This window comes from Lemur catta, chromosome 1 (genome assembly GCF_020740605.2).
Source record: "Lemur catta isolate mLemCat1 chromosome 1, mLemCat1.pri, whole genome shotgun sequence".
In the NCBI taxonomy this organism is placed as follows: Eukaryota; Metazoa; Chordata; class Mammalia; order Primates; family Lemuridae; genus Lemur; species Lemur catta.
The window spans coordinates 282,838,791-282,863,630 of NC_059128.1; the positions used below are offsets into that span (position 1 = coordinate 282,838,791).

Consider the following 24,840-nt stretch of genomic DNA (forward strand, 5'->3'; position numbering starts at 1 on the left):
TTTTCGAGTTTACCCATGTAGCATGTGTCCACGCTTCATTCTTTTGTCCGGCAGGATAGTATTTTGTTGCGTGAACATGCCAATTTTTATTCATCCATCCATTCATTGACGGACATTTGGTTGCTTTCTCTTTTGTCTGTTATGAATGAAGCTGCTACGGTCCCTGCCTTAAAAAAATATTTTTCCTCCTTTCTCTGGCTCTCCCATCCATCCTCTCAACATTCTTTGGGATGCTATATTGTTACAATTTAGTAACAAGTATTCTTTTTGATAGAGGTTAGATTACCTTTTGAGGTATACAGCAGCAGTCCCCAACTTTTTTGGCACCAGGGACCAATTTCATGGAAGACAATTTTTCCATGGACTTGGGGGGGAGAGCAGGGGCGTGGGGGGACGGTTTCAGGATGATTCGAGAGCATTATATTTATTGTGCAATTTATTTCTATTATTATTATATTGTAGCATATAATGAAATAATTCTACAACTCACCATAATGCAGAATCAGTGGAAGCCCTGAGCTTGTTTTCCTGGAACTAAACGGTCCCACCTGCGGGTGATGGGAGACAGTGACTTATTTATTATGGTCTCTGTGCAGTCAAGCCTCTCTGCTAATGATAATCTGCATTTGGAGCCACTCCCCAGCGCTAGCGTCACCGCCTCAGCTCCACCTCAGGTCATCAGGCATCAGATCTCGCATGTGCAGTTTACAGTAGGGTTCGCGCTCCTATGGGAATCTAGTGCCCCCCTGATCTGACAGGAGGTGGAGCTCAGGTGGCCATGCGCATGACAGGGGCAGCTGTAAACACAGGTGAAGCTTCGCTGGCTCACCTCCTGCTGTGCCCCTGGTTCCTAACGGGCCACGGGCTGGTACCGGTCCACAGCCCAGGGTTAGGGACCACAAGTATAGAGAATGCACTCATCATGGTCTAGTGATCTTGTTTGCGTAGTGGAAATCTCACGTTTTAGCTTTTCCTTAGAGTGGCAGTTTGTCAGGTAAAGAAGGGGGGTTGACATCGCCACCTAGTGGCCAGCTGTGATAACGCGCTGGCGGGCGCAAACCCTGCCGGCTTTTCTCGCTGGTGAAGTAAGTACATGGTGCTGCCTCCAGGAATTGTCCCAGAGGGGCCCCTGGGGACCTGGGACCTGATTCCCAGCTCCTAGCCCGGTGTGGATTCAAGAGTTGTTGGTGATTTGATTGCTAGGGTGCGTTACTCTGTTCTTTAGGTTAAATAATAGTTACCCATAATATTACGCGTAAATCATTCTGCCTAGCTCTAGTGGTCAAATGAGGAAGCTCCATTTCCAACGGAAGTTTCTGGATAAATCTTCCCTCTTTGAACCAGTTCCTTCTTTGCTCATTTTTGAGGATAGTTGTTTCTTAAATTTGTTTAGAATTTCAGGACAGGAAATAATCATGTGATTTAATTACACAAGTAGGATGTGAATTCACATTTAGGGGGTGGCGGGTTAACGCAGCACTTGGTTCTTCGTCACTTCCTAGCAAGGGGCCTGGAAATTTGCTTTGAGACCGGCTTGAAATGCAACTGAAGGTGACATTAATCTAAGACTGTGACAGATTTCTCAGAGAGAGAGGGGGAGAGACAGACAGACGGACAGACACACACACAGTAATGACAGTAGCCGTCTGACTGAGTCAACCAAAGGCAGCTGGGTGTCTCTCTGGGGTCCTCGGCCGGTGACAGGTGACACTAAATTTGTTCACCCTGGGTGTCCCAGAGGCTGGGCAGTGAATCCACAAGCCGGTGCCTGGAGCCATCGCTCCTCACGGTTTTTCTCCGTGAGGACAGACCCCAGAGGCGCACGTTGCCGTAGGAGATTTGCATTACGTGGGCTATCAAAGCTCCTTGTGAGGCTGTGTGTCTTCCTGGGCATTCTGACAGCGACTGGCAGGAGTGGATTAACACGGCGTGTGCCCTGTGGTTCTGTCCAAAGTGACAGAGCCTTTTGGAGGCAGACACCGCCGGTCCTAATCGGGGTGTTGGAAATGCTCACAGGGAAGCAGTTTGGGGTTAGCTGGGGAGGAAGAATGTTGGGGAAAATGTTCAGAAGCAAAAGGATTGTTCTAGAAAAAATAAATGGGGGGAGGTGGTCTCCCTCCCCATAGCCACTCTCTCGGTCCCCTGCCCTCCACCGCTCTGAGCTAAGAGTGGCAGGTTCTGAATGTCCTCGTGAGCCCGGCAGGCTGCAATCCCCGCCAGCCCCGCACTCGGCTCACAGACATCTCTCTGTGACCGTTTGCTGGTTACGGGGGTCAAGGACCCTTCTCAGCATCACAGACACTCCCAGGCATTTGTGCTGGGCCAGCAGACATGGCAGATGGGAAAGGCGCCCAGAACTGATCTGTGGCTTTTGTCTTTTTGCCAAGGCCCAGCCCTGCTGCTGGGCAGGATCCCAGGAGGGGCCACCTTAGGGCAGACGCCCTGTGTCCTCTGGGCACGAAGCTCCTCTTACGGGGTCTGTTTCTCCGAAGGTGCGGGACTCCTTGCCAGACACGCTGCTCCAGCAGGTGGACGCCGGCGGCATCAGAGTGGAGGTTGCCCGCGTCGCCAACGGCAGCGTGGTGGTGGAGTTTCACTTGCTGATCATCGCGGACGTGGATGTCCGGGAGGTGTCCGCCGCGTTCCTTGCGGCCTTACGGAACGCGACTCTGCTGGAGGTGGTCAGAGGCGACACCTTCATATGGGGTAGGTGGAGGCTGGGCCTGGCGGAAGCTCACCCATGTTCCGGAACCAGAGGCAGCTAGAGCCCAGCCACTGCCCTGCGTCTATGAAAGATGTGCCCGTGTGCCCCTCCCGTGGGCTTTGCCCGGAATTAGATGAAAACGTGAAATATTAATAGATAGGAGCCTCCTTGTCTCTCTCATTGCAACTATGGCTTTTTTAAGGTGTAAGGGTTGAAAACGTCTTCAGGTCTCTGCAGCCAGACTTTCTCCCAAGCACGGTTTCCAAGGAGATCCTAGCAGAAATAATTACAGAGGAAAGCAGGGAGAAAAAGGCAATTTGGATTCTTTTCTCATATCTTACTGGAGCATAAATGATCAATGGCTTATAGTTACATGTATAAAAAATTGAAGACTTTTTTAAAATTGAAGATTAATATTTTCTGATTTTTGAAACGAGAAGGATTTCCCAAGGAAAGCCAGATTTTCAGAGTAACAGGATGAAATACTGACTACATAAAAATATAAATCTCCTATGTCAATCACAGTATAGCCACCACTATAAAGCAAGCAACAAACCCAAAAAATCTTTCAAAATTTTGGTAAAGAATTTAGATCCTAAATATGCAGAGAGATCTTACAAATAGATGATAAATACCTAGAGCCTGGTAGATAAGTGCACAAAAGACCTGAGTGGACGGTACATAAAAGAAGACACAATGACTAAGATGTGATAATCAAAGACATTCCCATTAAAGTGAGTTGCTCTTTTTTGCCCATCAAATTGGAGAAAAAAAAGAAAATCTTTTTCTGCTATTACTAATACCAACAAAAGTGTAGTGAGGCGGGTGCTTGCATAGATTGCTGGTAGAAATAGAATTTGCTCACACTGCCTGGAAACCAGTTCAGCAGTATGTGCCAAGAGCTTGAAAACTGTTCATTCATCTGGACTCTGGAGTATCTCCTCTAGGACTAAGGAAATAGATCTCAGTCTGGACCATGGTTTGCATACAAAGATGTTCATCTTCAGTGTTACTTTAAAAGCAAAAGAATTGGAAATGACTCATGGTCAGGTGGCACCAGGAGAGGTGCTAAGTTATGGCCTGTCCCTGCCGTGGCTGCTGTGCAGGGCTGAGACCGCGGTCTGCCCGCATGGAAAGTGCCGGTGGCTGTGGCAGGACACACTCCTGGTTAGAGGGTACCTGTGCGTTAAAAGACCAGGAGGGGTACATCAGTGCCCACGCAGGGGATTTGTGTTCTCTGCTGTGCTTTCTGGTTGCCAGCCCTCTCCCGAGGGACACCTGCCTTCCTGTCCATGAGCCAAAGGTGGAAGGCACATGGCCTGAGGGCCTTCTGCCAAGGTCGGTCCCTTAGCCTGGGTCCCAGAGGCCTGGACTGGGGCGGGGGCTGCTGGTCTCCTGGTCACTCCAGGGACTGAACGGGTGGCCCTGCTCTGCCCAGCGCCCCCGCCCGGCCCCAGGGCCAGACTCCTCCTTCCAGAACAGCCCCCGAGGACATTCCTAGCCGGCTCCCAGCCCCAACAGCAGAGTCCCCTGAACTCTCCAGAACCGGTGACCTTCCTGCAGTCTGATCTCATCAGAGAGTTTCCAGTTTGCCTTCCTGAGATGCGCCTCCCCCCAGCCTGTGTGAGCAGTCGCATGACTGTGCCCCGCCCCCAGCAACCTGCAAGCCCCCAGGGACGCCTTTCTGTTCTGTTCCCTAAACGTCCTGCAGATTACGATGAGTGTGAGAGGAAGGAGGACGACTGTGTGCCGGGGACGTCCTGTCAGAACACCCTCGGGTCCTTCACTTGCCGCTGTGAGGGCAGAGCCCCTGATTTCCATGTGGAATATTCTGGAAGACCCTGTGAAGGTAATATTCTCACAGTCCTTTTTCTGGAATACCATCCCATGATCTGTTCTTTTAAGGGCATTCATTTGCGAAGGGCTTCTTGTCCAAGTGAGGTCAGCATATTTTCATGTCCCGGGCAAGTTTCCTCTGTGTGTGTGTATGTGGTGTGTGTGCACCTGTGCACGTGCATGTGTACATGTGTGTGCATGTACCTGTGGTGTATTGGGTGTGTGTGTGCTGTGTGAGTGTACGTGTGTACATGTGTGTGCATGTACGTGTGTACATGTGTGTGCATGTGTGTGCATGTCCTCCCCATTCTTTCACACACTTGCAGCCTCCGGGTGGTATGTCACATCTCCAGGTGTGGCTCCGGTGTCTGTGATGAGGAAACGTGACCAGACACTAGGCATGAACCAGCAGATGCTGAAGGACTATGGTGCAAAACAGCACATGTGACAGCAATATGTGGGGAGCGTGTCTACTTGGCCACTGTCTCCACTGAGCATGCTTCCCATTAAAGAGGGCCTTAGTGCATTTGGCATTGACCCCAAGACGACCCCTGCCATTAGGGATCTGCAGTCAGGTGAAGGGAGACAGACATTTACACCAGTGAGCGTGGCATCACGGGGACTGTAGGACATGCTCTGCTTGAGGCAGGCACAGGATGCACAGAGGAGGCTAAGTTGCTTAGTCCCAGTGGTCAGGGAGGGCTTCCTGGAAGTGGTGTGTGGGAGCTGGCCGTAAGAGGGCTAAGGCAGCGGCAGGCAGGGTGTGTGCCTGGCGAGGACAGAGCTGGTGAAGGGCACGATCTGCAGTGCGGGAGCCTGCAGGAGGCGGGTGCAGAGTGGGAAGCGGGCAGCGGGGAGGCGGGTGCGGCCAGTGGCGAAGGCTGTGGTTTGGGCCGTGTCTCAGTGACGGGCTGGGCTGGGCGGGGCTGCAGAGGGCAGGGCAAGCCCTGCCAGAGATGAAAGAAGGTGCAGACCAGGCCTGCTTGGGGAGGGCTGATGCCCAAGGAGAGGGCAGGGTGCCCACCGAGCCGTGTCTTGGGTCTGCTTCCCTGGAGACCCAGGAGGGGCCCCTGGAGAACCAGTGGACGCATCGGAAGCCTTTACAGAGCCTCCTTGATCTTCCCAGCAGTCCCCAACCTTTTTTGGTACCAGGGACCAGTTTCATGAAGGGGACTGGGGGGATGGCGGAGCTCAGGCAGTGATGCAAGCGATGGGGAGCAGCTATAAATACAGATGAAGCTTTGCTCGCTCACCCGCCGCTCACCTCCTGCCACTGCTGTGTGGCCCCCGACCCCCGTTCCATGCCAAGTTTCATGCAAGACAGTTTTTCTGCAGGACAGGTGTGGGGGTGGAGCTCTGGGGTCTGGGCCCTAGCAGGTCGCAGACCAGTACCAGTCCATGGACCAGGGGTTGGGGACCACAGTCCTAGAACTGGAACTGAGTGTGCACTGGGGGCAAGGAGGAGCCGGAGCAGGGAGCTGGGGTGCAGGATCCTGAGAGATATTGTCACCCCATCTTAGAGGTAGACTCAGGGCCTCTGAGGGCTGATGACTTGCCTGTGCCCACAGGCTTGGCACATGCCCAGCATCGGCCCTGAGATTCCCCAGCCCTCAGAGCCCATGGCGAGCCTGGCTGCGTGGGCTGGTGGAAACGTGTAACGCGTGCATGTGTGCGGTCGTGTCTCAGACACGCAGTCCGCAGGTGTGGCTGCTGCAGGGAGCAGAGCAGCTCCCACCCACTATTCTCCTGCCCCTCCGCGCCAGCCCCAAACACAGACCCACCCTTTGCCTTTGTCTCCTCGTGCCTTGCAGGTGTCTCTCCTGGCAGTGCAACCTGGGCCCCCGGCCCAGAGCAGACCCCAAGCCCTGCAGGAACCAGGGCTGCCCTTGTGCAAGGTGCCAGCCCCACCCCCCGGGTCCTGCCCCAGCGGCTGAACCTGACCGGGGCGGTCAGGGTGCTCTGCGAGATCGAGAAGGTGGCCATCACCATCCAGAAGCGCTTCCTGCAGCAGGAATCCATCCCTGAGTCCTCCCTGTACCTGGGACACCCCTCCTGCAACGTCAGCGACAGCAACAGCACGCACGTGCTCCTGGTGGCCGGCTGGAGCGAGTGCGGAACCGTCGTGCAAAGCGTAAGGCCCGGGCCAGCCAGGCTCGGGAGGTGCCCTGGGGCGCGGGGCTCTGGGCTGCAGGGGCCTCCGTAGGGGGAGGGTCCGCATCTGGCAGGACCAGGCAGGACCTTGCGTCCGAGGTCTCTGATGCTGAGCAGGGGACCCAGCACAGGGGTCAGGATAGGCTTTGTCCTCTGCCAGGGACCCGGCTGCATCCTGACATCTGGACGGGGCTGTGAGCCCCACCCTGCTGGAATCCAGTGCAGGGGGCCTGGGGCAGGCCTGGGTCAGGTTTAAAACATTCTCCCTGCACAGACAGGGAGAGAGACATGGGTCACAATGAACGCTCCTGCGTGTGCCCTCAACAGCCCCCCGACTCAGCCAGCCCAAGCACCAGGGCTGTGCTCCCAGGGCCCTGCTGGGCTGGCAGCAGGAGGAGGAGAAAACCCGCACCTTCCACTAGTCCAGCCCAGAGCCCGGCCCTGGGGGGCAGAAGCAGCCCTCGGCGTGGCTGTCCCCTGGAGAAATGTGCCACCCTGGGGTAGGACCTGGGGACGCAATGCTGACCTGGCAGTGCCCAAGGGTCCGTCTGTGCTGAGCCCTGCAGCCTGGACTGCTCAGCTTGGGAGAAGCTGCTGTGTCGGCTCCGGATGGGGGCTGGGAGAGGCCCGTCCTAGAACGGGGGCCAAAATGGTCCCGTGGGGCGAGTGGAGAGAACCCCGAGTGTGCCCTAGGTTAACTTGCTGGTGGTGGCTGGACTGGGGAGGCCAGGGAGCCGGTGGAGGAGCTAAGACGTGGGGTCTGCCCGAGAGGCTCAGGCCAGGTGGGCGGCTGGAAGGGGCTGGGGTGTGGGGTCTGTGATCAGAGTGGGACTGTGGGGATGGCTCTGCAGGGGGCAGTGCCTGGCTGGGGGGCTGGGCAGAAGGCTGTCCTCACCAGGATGCTGGACAGAGATGCCGCTCCTGGCAGCCGGCAGGGACTCAGGGCTGGACCTGCATCCCTGGGGGCCTGTGAGCAACCAAGGCCCTGTGTTCTGGAGAAAGGGGTGGGGAAGAGTCCCGCACCCCGAGCCCTCTGCGGACCGGCTGGGGCTGGGTGTTCCGTGCACGATGACCTTTAGTCCCCTAACAGCTCAGCAAGGTCTAGGGGGGTCGGGTTCAAAGTTGGCCCCGCCCGTGGGAGCCGGCCCATGCCCTGCGCCCTGTGGCTCTGCCTCTTCTGGGTGGAGCTTTGGACACGCTCACCGGGAGGGAGAGGAGGGACAGGAGGGACAGGAGGGACAGGTGGGACAGGTGGGCTTCCGCTGGGTTGGCGCAAAACATGCAGACGAAACCCAGAGCCGCGGCACAGGGAGGCGGCGCCTGGGGGCTGATGGGTGGGAACGGGCATGTCCTGAGCACAGGCGCAGTCTTGGACCCCGGGGCTGAGGATAGAAACCCACCCCGGGGAGCGGAGGCAAGAGAGCCCCAGAGGCTGGGGAGGGGCGACGCCGGGGGGTGGGGTACGGAAGGCAGCTCCGCGGGTGGCCAGGAAGTGGCGGGTCAGCATGGAAGTGTGGGAGGCCCTGGCAGAGCAGGTGCGTGCACAGGAGAGCAGGCTCCACTGTCCCTGGGAGCCCTCGGACCCTCGTGTGGGTCCCTGGGTTGGAGGAGCAACCCCCAAGTCTTCCTCACCCCCACGCCACCCCTTAAACTCGCACAACTTAGGAAGAACCATCCGGGTTTTGCTTCACTTCCCTGAAGATTCTCGAGGGGTCTCGGGGGTGAGCCAGGGTTAGCCGAGGGCTGTTCCCAGAGGGGTGCGGGTAGCTCCTACGCAGGGTCTGTGTGAGCGAGAGCCGCGCGTGGGCGGGGTCCCTCTGTCCCCTTGCACCGAGAGGCTCAGAACAGGACAGTCGCTGCCCAGTGTGCTCAGAGCGTCCCAGGGGGAGGCAGCCCCTCCCTCGGGGTGGGGGGCCCCAGACGGAGCCTGCAGCCGTCACTCCCTCCCTTGTTTACCTGAGCGGGACAGACATCCGATCTGACAATGAGACCCACGGGGTTTGGGGCACGGAGACAGAAAAGGGACATTTGTCTCTTTTGAGCCGTCCAAGCCCTGGAACCCATCGGCGCTCTTGATGGTTTTTGATATTTGTCAGCAATTAAGCTTCCCCCAGGGACTTGATTATGCAGAAACCACGGAATACGCAGTTCGGTGAACAGGACAAGGGCTAGGAGCAGAAGCCAGACCTTGCGCTCTCCTTGGCAGTTTACGTTAGGGAAAAATCGCCAGCGTTTGGGCACGTCAGGGAAGAGGCTTATCAGAGAGTCTCCCCCGCACCTAGAGCAGGGTCCATGGCCAGGCGGGGGGCCTGCTGGGGCCGGGAGCCCACTCTGGCCCCATCTGTGCTCAGAACATGACGAGCACGGTGGTGAGGACCACGCTGCGGAACGACCAGTCCCCGGAGGTAGTCATGCACTCGCTGAAGATCCTCAGCCCCATCCGCTGCGCCTTCCAGAACGACCTGCTGGCGTCCTCGGGCTACACCCCGCAGTGGGGGTAGGTGGACGGGTAGCCCCTCTGCCCAGCCCAGCTCCTCTCAGCCATCGCTATTTTGGGGGTTCTTTAGGGTTTCAACCACTTGCAAACCCTTCTCTGAGGCTGAACACACAGATGGGCAGTGACCGGCACTTGGTTAATAACTGTCACTCCCTAACTTTTGTCCCCACTTCCAATTCAGGACCCACCAGAGAAAGCCACATATACTCCCCTTGCCAATCCCATAGGATGCCCCCAGCCCCTGGACCACACCTCCTCCAGGGCAGACCCAAGTGAGCGCCCTTTCTGCCCTGCAGGACCCCCCCAACTGAGCCAGCACGAGTGGGGGAGGCCCACCCCGTGCAGCAAGCTGGGAATCGGTAGCCTCTGCGTGCTCCCCCTCAGGCGCTCCCACTCAGGGGGTCCTCCTGTACAGCCCCGCTCCTTTGGAGGTGCTTTTTGGGAAGGAACAGGAACAAAAGGGCTTGGAGAAGCCTCCTGAAAGCCACTCCTCTTGCAGGGTCTACACCATCATCGAGGACCTCCACGGCGCTGGAAGTTTTGTCACCGAAATGCAGTTATTTATTGGAGATTCTCCCATACCTCAAAATTACAGCGTGTCCGCCAGCGACGACGTCAAGATCGAAGTCGGGCTCTACAGGCAGAAAAGTGGCCTCAAGGTGGTCCTGACCGAGTGCTGGGCCACCCCCTCCAGCAACGCCAGGGACCCGGTCACCTTCGGATTCATCAACAACAGGTGGGGCTCGGGTGGCACTGGGCGCACCCCTCACCTGGCCGTGGGGCCCCTCACCTGGGCGCCGTGCACTCTGGGGACCTGGGTTTTTGGGGATTGGTGAGGTGGCCGGTCCTCCGACGCCCACGGAGGCTGTGGGGTCCTCGAGCGTCCTCAGACGCGCTGTGAGTAAACTTGTCCAAGAACGAGGACAGCAGGGCGGCTTGTGTATAGCTAAGGAGCCCCGTTTCCCCTCCTCAGCTGCCCTGTTCCTAACACGTACACCAGCGTCATCGAGAACGGCAACTCCAACAAGGCCCAGTTTAAGCTGAAAATCTTTTCCTTTATCAACAACTCCATCGTCTACCTGCACTGCAAACTGCGCGTCTGCATGGAGTCCCCGGGGACCACCTGCAAAATAGTGAGTGCGTCGCTCTCTAAGCTTTCCGGCGGATGCACGTTCCTTGTTGCCATGACGAAAGTGACGCTGACAATGAAAGCCCAGGGCTCGCCCGGCTCTAGGGGGTGACTCGTGGGAGGAGTCTCCATGCCCTGCAGACTTGTGGTCTGAGACATCGCAAGGCAGGCAGCCCCCGGGTGGAGACCCAGTGTGAGCTGTGGGGCGTTTGGGATTTAGCGATGGCTAAACAAAGTCCTTCTTGAGGCCGTGACATTCACTGACTGTTGAGTCAGCACTGCCTATCGTGGCGCCTGGTGCCTTTCCTCAGGGGTTTATCAAATGTTCAGGTGTAAAAATGTTAATTTAAGATCATTTTTAGCAACATGGATGGAACACACCAAATATCAGCCACTATAATATTTAACAAGGTTTTTCCCTTCCCTAAGTTCGACATTCATGCAGGGATTATGGATAATTTTACATTCTCATTTCCTTAGACCTTCGAATCGAAATCTGCTCTGTGATCCTGAGGCTGGGGAGCTATTCTTTATGCTGCAGACATGCATGTGAAGTGACCACGCATGCTGTCACATGTTGTCTGAGGCAGGGGTCAGCGTAGCGTGACCTTTTGTTCAGTGACTGGAGTTTCTCTCCCCTTTGGAGGATGTGCTTGTTCCTGAGCTCGTCTGAGAGGGTGACGCTGAACCCCAAAGTTTTCCTAGGTGACCCGCCTTGAAGCAGCGGCAGGACATGGAGGACAGAAGAAACACAGAGATGCCCGATTCTGCTGATGTCCCTTTTGCTCAAACCGTAGATCTTCCTGAGCAATGGACAAAGGGAGCAGAGGGCCCCAGTGCCAGCAGGCTGAGGGGTGCACTGGGGTCTGCCTGGTTCCCTCAGATCTTCAGAAACCCTAAGACACCCGCCGGCCGCGGCGAAGCTTTGCCTCTGCGGGGAGGGGCTCGTTCTCGACTATTGGCCTCGGGGGTCTCTGCATACAGAATCTCTCCCCACGTTCCCATAGGCTGGAGACCCTGTGAGTTTTCTAGGGCTGCTGTAACAAGCTGCCACAAACCAAGTGGCTCAAACAGCCGTCACTCGTTGTCTCACAGTTCTGGAGGACAGAAGTCCAACTTCAAGGTGTCAGTGGGGTGTGAGGGCAGGATCTGTCCCAGGCTTCTCTTTCAGCGTCTGGTGGCTGCAGGCGTAGGTGGCATTTTTCCTGTCTCTTTGCATTGTCTTCTCTCAGCGCATGTCTGTGCTGTGTCCAAAGGTCCCCTTCTTATGATGACACCTGCCATATTGGATCAGAGCCCACCCTCATGACTTCATCGTAACTGGACATCTGTAAAGACCCAGTTTTTAGATAAGGTCGCATTCACAGGTACTGGGGGTTAGGACTTCAGTATCGTTTTGGAGGACAGGTCGCACCCATCACAGGTGTATGGTAGCAGATTCCACAGTGTCACTGAGCCAGGAAGCCTCTTCTGTGTGGCAAAGCCATCAGGAGGAGCTCGAGACTGCAATGGCCTCTGGAGAATGCAGAGGGACTCAGAGCTGTGACCAAGACATGGCCCCTGAGGATATAAAGGCCTTTCTCCAACTTGCTGCTCTCGGGTACCCCACTTCCTCCAGCCCCCCAATGCCCAGGCCTCCCTTCCGTCACACTGACACCATCCCCTGGGCAAAGTCCCCACTGCCCAGCCCCGCCAGGTCTGCACTCCCCTGTGTAGCCATATCCGCCCGGTAACTCCACACTCCAGCAGGACACACGGGCATGACTCAGACTACCATCCCCATAGTGAGTTACTCTTCCATGAACATTGTTCGACTAATATGAAGTTTCTTTTCCTTTAAACAAACAGGATTGCAATGATTTTCGGCTCCTGAAAAGTAGTGACAACTCTGCTACACACCAGACATCCTGGGGACCCCTCCTTCGGTCCGAAGGTGAGTGGATGACTCGGTCTAGACAACTAAAGAAACGATGCGGCTGATTCCGTTTCGCCAGTGCGTGAACCAAAAAGCAGCTACGTACTTTGAAATGTGAAACGCGAGATTTTCCTAAGTGGCTTGTCATAGTGGAAATGACAGTAGCTAATACTCGTTGAGAGCCCCACGTGCCGGTGTGTGCCAAGTTCTTTACGTGCAGGGTGTGATGTGCCCCTCCCATCAGCACTATGGAGTAAGGCCCGTTATTATCCCATGTCTCAGATGAGAAGACTGAGGCTCTGACAGCTCAAGCACAAGTTTAATGCAATGTTTTGAGCAGCGTAACATGAAGCCAGTGAGCTTTTCTGATGCTGCATAAACACATCGAGAGGGTGGTTAAGAGGAAGGACACTGCTCTAACCAGGCAGTGTGAAGTTCTGGGTGTGTGTGCGTGTGCAAGTGCATGGAAAAGCTGCTTTATTCAGAAGATGCCAAAAAATGGCATTTCTGTTCCCCCTCAGTATAAAACTTCCATCAGCCAATTACATTGCATGTGTATCAAAAACTCAAAATCAATTTTCCAGGAAAACATTTTATTTTCTATATGATCCATCCTATTGTTTGGAAAAAATAATGTCGGTTTGAGGGAAAATGTGTACTTGGGGTATTCAGACAGACACTGCCATGGTCCTCCACCTACCGTGTGTCAGGAGCTCCCCTTTTTCTTTGCAACGTGCCCTGCCTACCGCGCAATGTTGTTGTGAGTGTCCAACGCGGCCACAGCAAATAAGACTCCTGGGAGGCTGAGATGTGTGGGGCTGAACCTAGGCTCCCTGGACTGCAAACCTGGCGCTGACACTTCATAATAATTGTGTGACTTTGGGCACCCTATGTGGGATTGTGCCCTGTTTGCCTCATATGTGAAATGGGGACAATGGTAATTCCCACTTCACACAGGCCTGGGGCCCATAGACGTCACTGGGTGTGTGTGTCAGTTGTCATTTGTAGCCAGCAAGCGCTGCGCTGGCATAGCCAGTGCGGGGAACGCCAGTGTGCTCAGGTGTGACTGGTCAGGCTCAAGAACAAGGACTGTGATCATCCATTTGATCATCGTTCTTTCTCACTTGCCATTAGCTGTTGCTTATCCATAACTGTCACACAAACACACAGAAAGATCTTTTATACACGGAATCTCCCAGTTGGTGGGGCTTTGCTACATTTTGTAGCATATTAACAGAAACTCTGCTGGGGACCGCAGGGGCGGGGAGAGGCTGGCAGACGGGCTCCTTCAGGACCTCGCCTCTGCCCCGTCCCGTGCCCCCCCACTCTGTCCCTGCCATCACCGTCACTTCCACTTTAGGGAAGAGATGAGGACAACTCGGAGACCTAGGGGGGGTGTGTGTACACTCACACAGCTGCACCTGGACCGGGGGCCACGAGTGCAGATGCCACCTGCTTGTAACCTTCCCTCCCCGTCCCCAAGGGGCTGGGCTGGCTTTGCTTTGAGCTCTCGCACCAGGCGTGCCGTGTCCTGGGCTGCCGTAACAAGGGACCACAGCCTGGCTGGCCTAAAGCAAGAGATTTATTCTCTCACTGTGCTGGAGGCCAGAGGTCCCAAGTCAAGGTCTCGGCGGCATCCTGGTCCCCTGAAAGCTGCAGGGAGGATCCTCCCCCGCCTCCTCCCAGGCTCGCGGGTTGTGGCCGATCTTTGGTGCACCGAGGCTGCGGCCACATCACTCCAGTCTCTGCCTCCGTCTTCACGCGGCCCCTCCCTGCATGTCTCTGTGTTCACACAGCTGCGTCTCCACAGGACGCCAGTCACACCACACTGGGGCCCGGCTGCGGCAGTTTGACCCCAGCTGAACGAACTGCATCCACACAATTCCGTTTCCAGATAAGGCCACACCCCGCAGAACGGGGAGTTAGCATTTCAGCACAACTTTTTCGGGGAAACGCGATTCAGTGCAGGATAGCGTGTGCTGCGGTTTGGGAAGACCCCCTCTGAGCAGCCTCCCCGAGCGTGTGCCCCGACACGCAACACGCCAGCAGCAGCATCTCCGCTGAGCTGCTGGGAATCTCCATGGCTGCTGCTTTACTGGACACCCCGATGTCACACCCATTAGAGGGTAGAGGGTCTGAGGCTCAGTCCCTGGAGTGCTCAAATGTGCCCGCAGGAAAGGTCTAGAACAATTACTGAGGTCAGTTTTTGCTCTCTCAGACTTCACCAGTCAGGCCTAACGAGCAGACTTAACTAGCGGCGCCACGGGCCTCGCCATCCTCACCAGCGGCTGACTGTTGAGTCAGATCACCTGCAGACCCTGGGACTCCAAGCCCCAGCGACCCTGCTCTTATCTCAATAAATAAGATACCTTTTATCCCAGACAGTGGCCACGAGACTCCCTGAAGTTCCACCGAACTTATCGCCAACCCCGTTCACTCCACAGCCCGCCATAAAAGCCCTTGCACTCAGCCGCGCAGCGGGACTGTTGGAGACTGTGTCTCCAGTTCTCCCACCAGACATCCTTTGCATTAAATTTCCTTTCTTCCTTGGCAATACTCATTGTTTCAATGATTGGCTCTTGGTGTGGAGAGTGAAGGGACCTAGGCTGGACCCTTTTGGGGGTTTGGTAACAATTTGAGGGGCTCATCCGGGATTGTGCTGCTCGTGGCTTGGTGACGGCACCGTGGGGAGGATTCCTAAAGCCTCCCAGTGCTGCCCGGCTGTGTTTTTGCTGGAGGCTGGTTTTGGTTTCTCCCACCAGCTCGGCATCACCAGCTTCAAATTCGTCCCTGCCTGCCTGGGGGGAATGGATCTCTGAATTTCGGCTTTGTGTCTGGATGGGAGAGTGCTGCGTGAAGGCGCCACACGGGCAGAGATGCCCCTCCTACATCGGGGAATTCCGAGGGGAACTCCTGTTTGTGAGAGTGGAAAGTGTCTTGATTTGGCACTCCCAGCTCTTGTTAGGTGTGAATGCAGTTTGTTTGAAGCCTCTGTTTACATTGAGTGTTTACTGGTGTGTGATATGTCAATGTAGAGTCTGTTAAGTTCTCTGTCCCTATTTTCTTTCCTGCTTACTCCGAATTTGCTGTTGCTAAGTTCACAGCCCAAGGTCTAGGAGGTTCAGAGATGCCCTCGATGGTAGTTTCTCTTGTGGCAGGTTCTAAGGTCTGGGAGGTTAAGCAACCTCTCTGTCCTAAGGTCTGGAAGATTAGAAGACATCTCTGTCCTAAGGTCTAGGAGATTGAAAGACATCTCATCCGTGGAGGCAACCTGGTTGAGATGCAGAGATGCCCATGGTTGGAAAGGGAAAGAGAGGGATGGAAACATAATGTATGTGGACGTATGTGGAACTTCAGAGGATCCCATGCCTGGTGTTCTGAGATAAAAGCTATTGAAACTTTGTGTGCATGTGTATGTATATGTATTGTTACATTATGTCTACATGGTACCAACTTGGCTTATGAAGGAGCACTCATTAATTAAGTAAATAAGCCCAGATGCTTTTTCAGTTCACATGAATTTAGTAATCTTTGGTAGATAAGCTTTCTACCATCTGATATTAACAGTACTGTTAGGGATTAAAGATGCCTTAGGAGCTGTAGTCACAAGAGCTTAAATCAAATTGGAGGCTTCAGTTGGCCTTTTGGTCTTGCTACACATAAGTTGGAAAATGTTTTGAGCTTACTTGAATACTTATGTTTGTTTTCTTGGTAGGTTTTAAGTTTAAAAGTAGTAATTAAACCTGTATTTTGTGATTGTTTCTTGGTCTGTGTTTTGAAATTCTTTTCCCCAATTTTATTTATGAAGCTGTTTAGATATTGAATTTGTTTAGGCATTGAATGATTTTGTTAAAGTACAATTAATCACATCAATTGCATCAAAGCTACAAAAATGGTTAACAGGAAAATAACTTGATTTGTGTGACATTTGAGTTTTCATGAGTAATCTAAACTGGTAAATGCAAATGAGATAAATGATTATGAGTAAAATTTTCCTAAAAATTATAAGATGGCTTGGAGTTACGTATTCCCGTGTTTAAGCTATAGCCTTCTAGTTTCTTGTTCCTTTTATAATGTCCACTGTTAATCCTGGACACACTGTTCTTATGTCTGATTAATTCAAGTGAAGAACGTTTTTCTTTACCTTTCAGTAACTGGCCTAAGAAACAAAGATTTTATGTTTTAGCAAGATAATTCCTATGTTCTTATTAGGTTTTTGATTACTTGGGGAAAATTGAGCTTTCAAAAGTTAAGGTTTTTACCTGCATCTAACTTTCTGTGTTGCCTTTAATATCTTTTGAACATCACTGTTGGTTAAATGAATTGCTATTATTTTAAAATGACCTGTGATTCTGTTTTGATCAAATGTTTTGAGACCATTTAGATGGTTTTTAAAATTGCCTAATCTTGATCATTATTTGAAGGTCTAAGGATTGATGTTGAAGGTTTATTCAATATTCCCTAATGATAGGTGCTGTCATGTCAACAAATTTTACTTTGGGATATTGGTATTTTAGAGAAACCTAATTAATTAAAATCTTTAAGCAGATGTGTTCTAAAACTTATAGAACTTAGAAAAGATGTTACATTATTCAGAATAGCAAATCTTCTTAACATCTTTGCCTAAATTAAGTCTCTGACTTACTTTCCTCCCTCTGTGAGGGCATCTGAGGACATGACCTCTCCCTTCGGTACCTGCCAGGGTGCCCAGTTTGGCCGGGGTCCTCCTCTGTTCCCAGCAGGGCAACTTCCTTTAAGGCAGGTCCCCACAGAGGAATCAAATGAAAACAGACAACCTTCTAGACTAATGTGCATTTATAGAAATAAGACAGGAGGCAGATGACAATGCATCAGACTCTAAAAAGAATTTTAGAAGCCCACAGATGTACAGCCGGAGAACCCTGAAAACTCAAGACCGATTAACACAACCCTTATAGGTCAAAGCACTTGGTACCCAGAAAAAGTTGCAAAAATTGGAAAGTGGCTCAACCTTGCCAGTATCTCACCTGGCTGAAGCAGCCTATGGGGTTTTTCAGACTAAAGAACAACAAAAGGGAAAAATGCATGGAATGAAACAGCAGGCTAAGTTTTGGGCAACAGCCCTGAAAGAGGAAGGTCCCTGGAGGAAGGGCCCAAGTTGGAGCGGGGGTGGGGAGGCTGCCCTGCAATTGGCCAGGCTACATGCAGAAGACAGAGACTGGTAGGACCCCAGGCCTCCCGCAAACCTCCTGGAACTAAAACCAGTAATCAACATCTCCCACCGGGAGCCCAGGGTAACGGTTAAGGCAGGAGACAGGCTGGAATTTTGTGATGTTGGGTGATCAGAAATTCTTTCCGGAGTGCGCTCTCCCAATGCCGGGTCCAGAGCTTCCACATTGCAGACTCAAGTGAACTTTCAGCCTCCAGAACGTGCCTGCGCCAGGCAAGCGGCTCGGCTCTCCTGGCCTTTTCTCTCAACCACATTAGCCCTGAGGCATGGGCTACAGGATGCCCTGCAAGGGCACAGGTGGACCCCGTTAAAACTGGGAATTTCTCCCCCCCACTCAGGCAGTGCCCCTTAGAACGTCAGCTAAGGAGCGTCTTCCACCCTAGTTTCAGCCGTTTTGGGATATGACTGCTTCTGACTTGTCTCCTTACAACACCTCCATTCTGCCTGTTCAAAACTGTGGAACCCAGGAAAACTGGTTTGTTCAGCATCTAAGGGCACCCTTTAGGGGTGTCCCAGGTCTGCTCCCTGCCAGAATCCCACCTGCTGCTTACTGGAGGGGACGGTGGGAAGATAATGTCATGGGATGTGGGCAGTGAAGTTGAGAGAGTCCTACAAGACATACGACAGAAGGAACCGCACCGGGCAGGGTGGGAACACTAATGTGGCAGGAACAGAAAAGGCCAAATGCTGAATGTGGAGAAACAGAGAACTGGCTCTTGGGTACAAAAATAATGCAGTTTCAGTGTAGATTTCTAGCTGTTCCTGAGTCTGCTGGGCTGGTGCTTTCTGGCTGGCTGTGACTGCAGACGGTGTGGTTAGAGAAGCCCCTCCTGCTGCCGGCCCCTTTCAGCTCCCGGGGTGCCGGCTCAGGTGCCCCAGATTTTCATAAAATGTGACTAGATTTTTAATTCACCGCATGAGTGTGAACCAAGAAACCAACGTAAGCTAGGACAAAGAACTGTCCCTTGCCCTGCTGAGAAGTCAGGGGGGCCCCAGGAGCAAGGTGGCTCTTAGCCCCTCTGAAATCCTGTGTGGGAAACCACCCCGGGGCCTCTCGTCAGGTGCAGCCTGAGAATTGTCTGAGGGGCGGCTCATTCAGACGCAACATAGCCAGGTGACATGCTAACGAGCAGCTCCAGCCAGGACACGGAGCACTGCTTAAAACGCGGAGGAGCCAACACGGGAAGGTCAGCTGAAACCACAGTGGGCTGGTCCCTTTGGGGTGCTCCTGACCACCCACTCGTCAGTCAAGCACGTGGGTGAGATTTGCCTCTCTGAACCCGAACAGAGAGCCACGCCAGCCTGGCCCTGTGAGCCTTCAGTGACTTTGAACTAAGCTTCCTAACAAGGGAATAAGGTGTGTGGCCCATGAGCACTTGCGGTCCCAGGCCCGACACTTTCGCTCTTGCTCAGACCCCAGCTGTGTCCCATGTCAGCAGGACGCACGCAGCCAGGTAGAACGACACCGATTCCCCCAGATGGCGGAATGAGCAAATAGAAGGGCAGATATTGCAAAGTGAACCCCTTCCCAAGTTAATTTTTGTTCCCTCTACTTTACCCGTCAAGTCCAACGACTGGACTTAACTAGTCTTCTCTGGACTTGCCACCCATCGCCAAGGGCTGGTTCTGGAATCAGACCACCTGCAGGCCCCCTGCCTCCCCGCCCACTGAAAAGCCCTTGCGCTTAGGCTGTCGGTGACAGGGACCTGCAACTGTTTCTCCTGGTGGACGTCTCTCGCACTGAAATCCCTTTCCTCCGCGGCGGCCCTCCTTGTCCCAATAATTGGCTCTTTGTGCCGCAAGCAACTAGACCTAGGCTGGACCACTCTGTGGTGTCAGCAACAACGTGGTCCCACTGTGCACACCCACATGCGGTTCACGCCGCACGAGTGGAGCTCACGGGAACAGCAGACACACTGCTCGATGGGCTGCGAGGCTATGGCCATGTGGCATCGAAATAAGTGATTCTTGGTGTGTCTGTCTGTCTCTGACTAATCTCCCCATTGGTGTCAACCTTTCCTGGACCACGATGACCAGTCAGCAGGCAGCGTTGGCCCATGGGCCCCGCTGTGAGTAGCCCCAAGTCGTGTGTCTGTTAGGAGCTATGAGTGATAGAAACCTGTCTGGGGAGGTGGCCACCAAACAGGGCTCTGTCCTTCCCAGGCTGCAGTCTGGGGCTGGCTGGGCGTCAGCAGAGGCTGGTCTCCTTCTGTCTTTCTGCTTCCGAATGTGCAGTGTGGACAGCCCCCCTGTGCTGGCAGGATGGCGCCTCCCTGGACGCAGGAGGGAGGGCCATTGTCGTGTCCCTGGAGGCCGGATCCAGGGCTGGCCAAGCAGGAGGTGTCTGGGGAAGCCGGCCAGGGCCTGGGGCCCTTGGGTTCCTTGGGAGGCTGTGGCCTCCCCAGCTGGGGGCAAGGTTCCCAGCCCCGCTGTGTCCCTCTCTGCAGGATGGGCTTGTCCAGTTCCAATAGCAGGAGGGCTGCTCTCATCTCACCATCCACAGCCAAAATCAGCTAAAAACACTCATCCCAGGAGACTCAGAAGCAGCTAGAAATCTGTACTGAAGCCTAATTATTTTTGTACCCAAGAGCCAGTTCATTTTTTCTCCGTGTTCAGGATTTTGGCCTTTTCTGTTCCCGAAGCACTAGTGTTTCCACCCTGCTTGGTTTTGTTCGTTCATCTGTTGACGGGCATTTGGGCTGTTTCCCTCTTTTGGCTAAGTGGGCGATTACCATGGACATGGGGCTCCAGGCAGCTATTTGAGCATCTGTTCTCAACTCTTTGGGTCCACCCTCCCCTGTGTTTCTGCTGCTCCTCTGGGTCTGGGGACTGTGTGCAGGCCCAGCCCATGTGTCCCCACATGGCATCTGGCCGGGCTGTCCCCCTCCTCCCAGGAGAACCTGTTGCTCCCACACGGCCCTGCCCTCTTGGCCGAGGCTTGGCCCAGGACGCTGGGCAGGCTGAGCTGTCTTCACTGCTGTGCTCTCCTGGGCTTTGGACACCTGCCTCATCACCTTTGGTAACCCACGGGTACACGGGCACACGCCTGCCTCGTCACCTTTGGTAACCCTCAGGTACATTTGCACACACGCGGGCCTCACTTCCCAGTACCCTGGGCCAGTGAAATCCGGGCAGCATGTGGAGAGCTTGCTCTGTTCCTGTTCCCCCTGGTCTGGGCAGACTCTCACCTTGTGCCTGTCCCACCCTCCAGGTGAGTCTCCAGGTGCGGAGCCAGGCCTGGGCGTTGGCTATGTCATCTTCATTGCGGTGGCCGTCCTCGTCCTGGTGGCAGGGGCAGCTGCCCTTCTGATCCTGCACTACCGAAGAATGAACGGAAAATACAACTTCAAAATCCAGTCCGACAACTTCAGCTACCGAGTGTTCTCCGAATGAGGGTCCCGGCTGACTCGGAGGTGGGTTCGGGGGAGAGTGTCTGCTACAAGCCCTGCCTCGACCACCCTGGTGACGGCAGGATGGGTTTTGGCAAAGGGTAGATTTGTGTGTGTCCGGTCATGTGGCCCTTGCTGGAGATGTGTCCTCCCTCCTGAGAAAGCAGCAGGAGCAGTGAAGGAGGGAGACTGAAGGTGGCCGATGGGCGATGGGTCCTATGGCTTACACAACCAGAGCCAGGGGCAGTGCCACAGGGGTGAGAGCAGGACTGTGGCCCCTGCCTCGGATCCCGGCTCTGACACCCACTTGCTGGGCAGCGTGAGGTCTAAGCCTCTCACTGCCTCGGTTTCCTCACTTGTAACAGAAAGTGTGTGATGACAGTCCTCACCATACAGATGAGGAGATGCACAAAAGGCCATTCCAGGATGGCTGGGACGCCGTGAACACTGGCCAATCCTGTGGTTGTCCTTGGTCCTGTGTCCCCGAAAGCCTGTGCTCACGGGGAGCATCGTGCCTGCTGTGGATGCCGCAGGGGGCGCCCCGCCCGCGCGCTGCCCTGGCCAGCAGCCATGGGCCAAGTTTTCAGAACTTTGAGGATGAAGATGCTTTTTCCAGGTGCCTCTTAGGCTGTTCAATTTCTGGGCCTACATAGTTCATCAGGAAAGAGTGACATGCAGTCTGGGACGCAGCATTGCCAGTACAGACCTCCAGTGGGAAGCACCAAGACTGTTATTTTGGTAAAGATTTTGAGGTTTAGAGACAAGGAGAGGGAAGACCGTGAGCCACGCGGGGCAGTATTGTGTGGTTACTCCCGGCACGCTCAGAGGTGCAGGTGGCTGGGAAGGTGGCGGTGCCTGTGGTGGACTCTGGGCGCTGGGGCTGGCCCGAGATGTCAGGTACCCGCCCCTCACCTGTGCACGTCTCACCTGGCGGGAGCAGCGACTCGGGAGGCAGCAGGGAACAGTGCTGTCAGCGTCCTCAGCCAGTGTTCTTCACAGGTGACACAGGTTCGTTTTTCTTGTGTTCACTCCCCACTTCTCTTGCAAAAGCCTTACTGCGTGAGGAGCCTGCTTCACAGGAACTTCAGGTGGGGAAAACGGCCCGTTCCTCCTCAGGCCTGGCTCCCCCAGCCACACCGAGGACAGCGCGGGGGCATGTCCCCCAGCACTGGGTCTGCCATGCTGGCCTGCCTCTGCCACAGCACAGAGCAGCTTCCCAGCCCCCTCTGCAGTGTCGGCATAGCAGTGTCGTCTCCTCACAGCCCTGTTAGCTGGGAGGTTGCAGACTGTGGGAGAGATTTTTCCTTTAGCGCTTGGAACCCTGCTCCCTGTGAAAGCAGACGGCGTTCCTACCAAATTCTGTTGGATTCGACCAACCTCACTGTGTCAGGGTCTCTCCTGGCCTCCCTCTATCCCACCCCAGGAAGCACCCTCCATGCCAAGGTCTCAAAAGAGGAAGGTTCTAGATGCCTTCAAATGGTGGGAGGGTGGGTCAGGGGAGGCGTACTGTGGGGAGGCCAGGAGTGCTCCTGCTGGGCTTCCTCCCTGCACCTGCCACACCTGAGCCGCTTCCTCCCCGGTACCCCCGTTGCTGCATGGAGGTTTCTCTCTGTTCCCTCAAAACAGGCTCTTGAGAAGGGAACTGTGTTTCTACTGATAATAGCAAACGCTCCAAGAGTGCTGACTGTGGGGTACACGTTGGGTACTGCTTTTAGCACCGTACATGTATCAATGCATTTAACTTTCCCAGCTTAAGGTTGCCTTGTTGTTATCATCTCCATATGACAGTTGGGATCAGAGGGGGTGGGTGTCCTGGGACAGGTAACCTGGAAGTGGCAGAGCTGGGATTAAATCTGAAGAATCTGGCTCTAGGGTAAGCTCTCTTAGCTACTGCACCCAGTGCCTTTTTATACTAGTGTGTACATGACTGATAGGCATTTAGAGCAATACCTCTGGGCTTTCCTGCTTATCAGAGACCTGGAGAGTTTGTATTTTAACGGTTCTGTAAGGCTCCAGTCCCCAACCCCAGGCCTCAGACTGGTACCGTCTGTGGCATGTTAGGGCCCCGCCCCCCCGGCCGCACAGCAGGAGGTGAGTACTTACAGCCCCTCCCCATCGCTGACATCACCACCTCAGCTCCGCCTCCTGTCTGATCAGCGGCAGCATTAGATTCTCATAGGAGCGAGAACCCTACTGTACACTGCGCATGCGAGGGATCTAGACTGCGGCTCCTTATGAGAACCTAATGCCTGATGATCTAAGGGGGAGCTGAGGCGGTGATGCTAGTGCTGGGGAGTAGCTGCAAATACAGATTATCATTAGCTGAGAGGTCTGACTGCACAATAAATGTAATGCATTTGAATCATCCTGAAACCACCTGATTCGTGGAAAAATTATCTTCTATGAAACTGGTCCCTGGTGCCAAAAAGGTTGGGACCACTGCTGTAAGGGACCCACAATTCTCGCAGTGGGATGCCAGGCACCCGTGGCAGGGTGCGGCTGCTGTGGCCAGGAGAGAGACTTTCCAGGACACCTGAAGTGTCCCAGGGAGGCAGGTACTGCTCCATCCTCATCTGGGTCCTCGGCCGCATCCGAGGGTCCCACACGGAGTGCGAGGGCAGCGGCAGAGTTCAGTTCACCCGTGCACTCTAATAATGAAAAATAAATAAGCCTCCTCACTTTGGTACTGTTTAGCCTCTGGGCTGGGGCCAGTGGCTTTGGGTCATGGAGACCCTTCCCCTCACCAGCCCCACTCCATCCCAGCCCCGTCAGGAGACGCTGTCATTACCAGTCCGCCCCTGCAGTGGCTTGTGATGTGCCCTTCCTCCTCGCCGGGCAAGGGGGGCAAGCGGCCGCCCCAGCCAAGGCCACCTTCACTGTGCTCAGCTCTGTGGGCTCCTGAGATGTCAGATCTTCGAACCTCAGGCAAGTGGGGTGGACACCGGCCCCATCCGTAAACGTCCCGGCCGCAGCACCCTTCTCCGAAAGGCGCCCTCCACACTGCCCTTCCTGGGCGACTTCAGCAGAGCAAGTGCCACCTGCTGCGGACCTGATTCTGCAGAAGTGAGAGGGACACTTGCGTCAGCTTCATCTCAGCCCCGTCCCCTCCGAGGACCCCCGCTAACTAACGTGCACGTCATTCCCGGCCCCAGAACCCCCCGCACAGACAGGGCCAGCACTGGCGCCAGCCCTCTCCCGGGGTAGCGTTAAAGGGAATTTCAGTGAATATCACTTAGTATTTAAAATGTGAACCCCAAGAACAAGGCCAACCCTTGTCCTGCTAAATTTCTAAGGAAATCAGGTGGGTCGGGGCCAGGTCAGGCTGGGAAAACGTCCAAGGGAAAACTGCCTTTTGTCTTTGCTCATTCTCCTGGGCTTCTGTCTCCCAAAGTGAAAACTGTCTATGACTGGTTCTGAAGTTCCTGCAAAAATCTGCTCTTTGAGGAACATCAGCCGCCAGCTGCCTGCCTGCCCCACCCCCGCCTTGATAGGTTGGCACCTGCAGCAGCCCCACATGGGCTCTCTGCAGACAGGTGCGGGGGCCCAGGTGTGCTCATGGGCTCAGGCATCTGCAGCAACCGCGGCTGTCGTGCCGGAGCTGCGCTCGCTGAGACCAGGCACAGTCCCTTCTTCTGCGCCTTCCAGGAGTCGCTGTCCTTTTGTTTCAGGCGTGATCTGTCCCTGTCCAGTCAGTGCAGATGTCAGTGCTCTGGTTGGTGGTTCTCCCCACTACCCGTGCTCCTGGGACTCCTCTGTGAACTTCGCCTTTCCTGCAGGCTGACCCAGTGACCTCCCTCCCCGTGCAGGTCGCCGAGAGTCAAGCTCGGTTCTTAATCCATCAAGTGGTGACAGGAGTCTGATCCATCTGCACGCTGTGTCTGTGCTTGCATGAGCCCGGGGGAGGATGATGACAGCCTCATCTTTCCCTGGAGGTCCGCCGTCTTAGAGGTCCAGCCAGGTGGATGAGGGGGCCATTGGAAGTGTGGTGTGCCTGAGCTCCAGACACGGAT

At 54.6% G+C, this 24,840-nt stretch overlaps 1 protein-coding gene across 1 annotated transcript in view; it reads left to right on the forward strand.

Annotated features, from left to right (window-relative positions):
* The window catches only part of UMODL1 (uromodulin like 1), a 59,611-nt gene extending 38,777 nt beyond the window's left edge, over positions 1-20,834 (forward strand). Inside the window, exons 15-22 of the mRNA XM_045540713.1 lie at positions 2,493-2,706; positions 4,416-4,553; positions 6,352-6,671; positions 9,043-9,188; positions 9,688-9,924; positions 10,162-10,321; positions 12,166-12,250; positions 20,653-20,834. Coding sequence (XP_045396669.1) covers positions 2,493-2,706; positions 4,416-4,553; positions 6,352-6,671; positions 9,043-9,188; positions 9,688-9,924; positions 10,162-10,321; positions 12,166-12,250; positions 20,653-20,834 — 1,482 coding nt within the window. The remainder of the gene's footprint in view (positions 1-2,492; positions 2,707-4,415; positions 4,554-6,351; positions 6,672-9,042; positions 9,189-9,687; positions 9,925-10,161; positions 10,322-12,165; positions 12,251-20,652) is intronic.
* Positions 20,835-24,840: the final 4,006 nt, after the last annotated feature.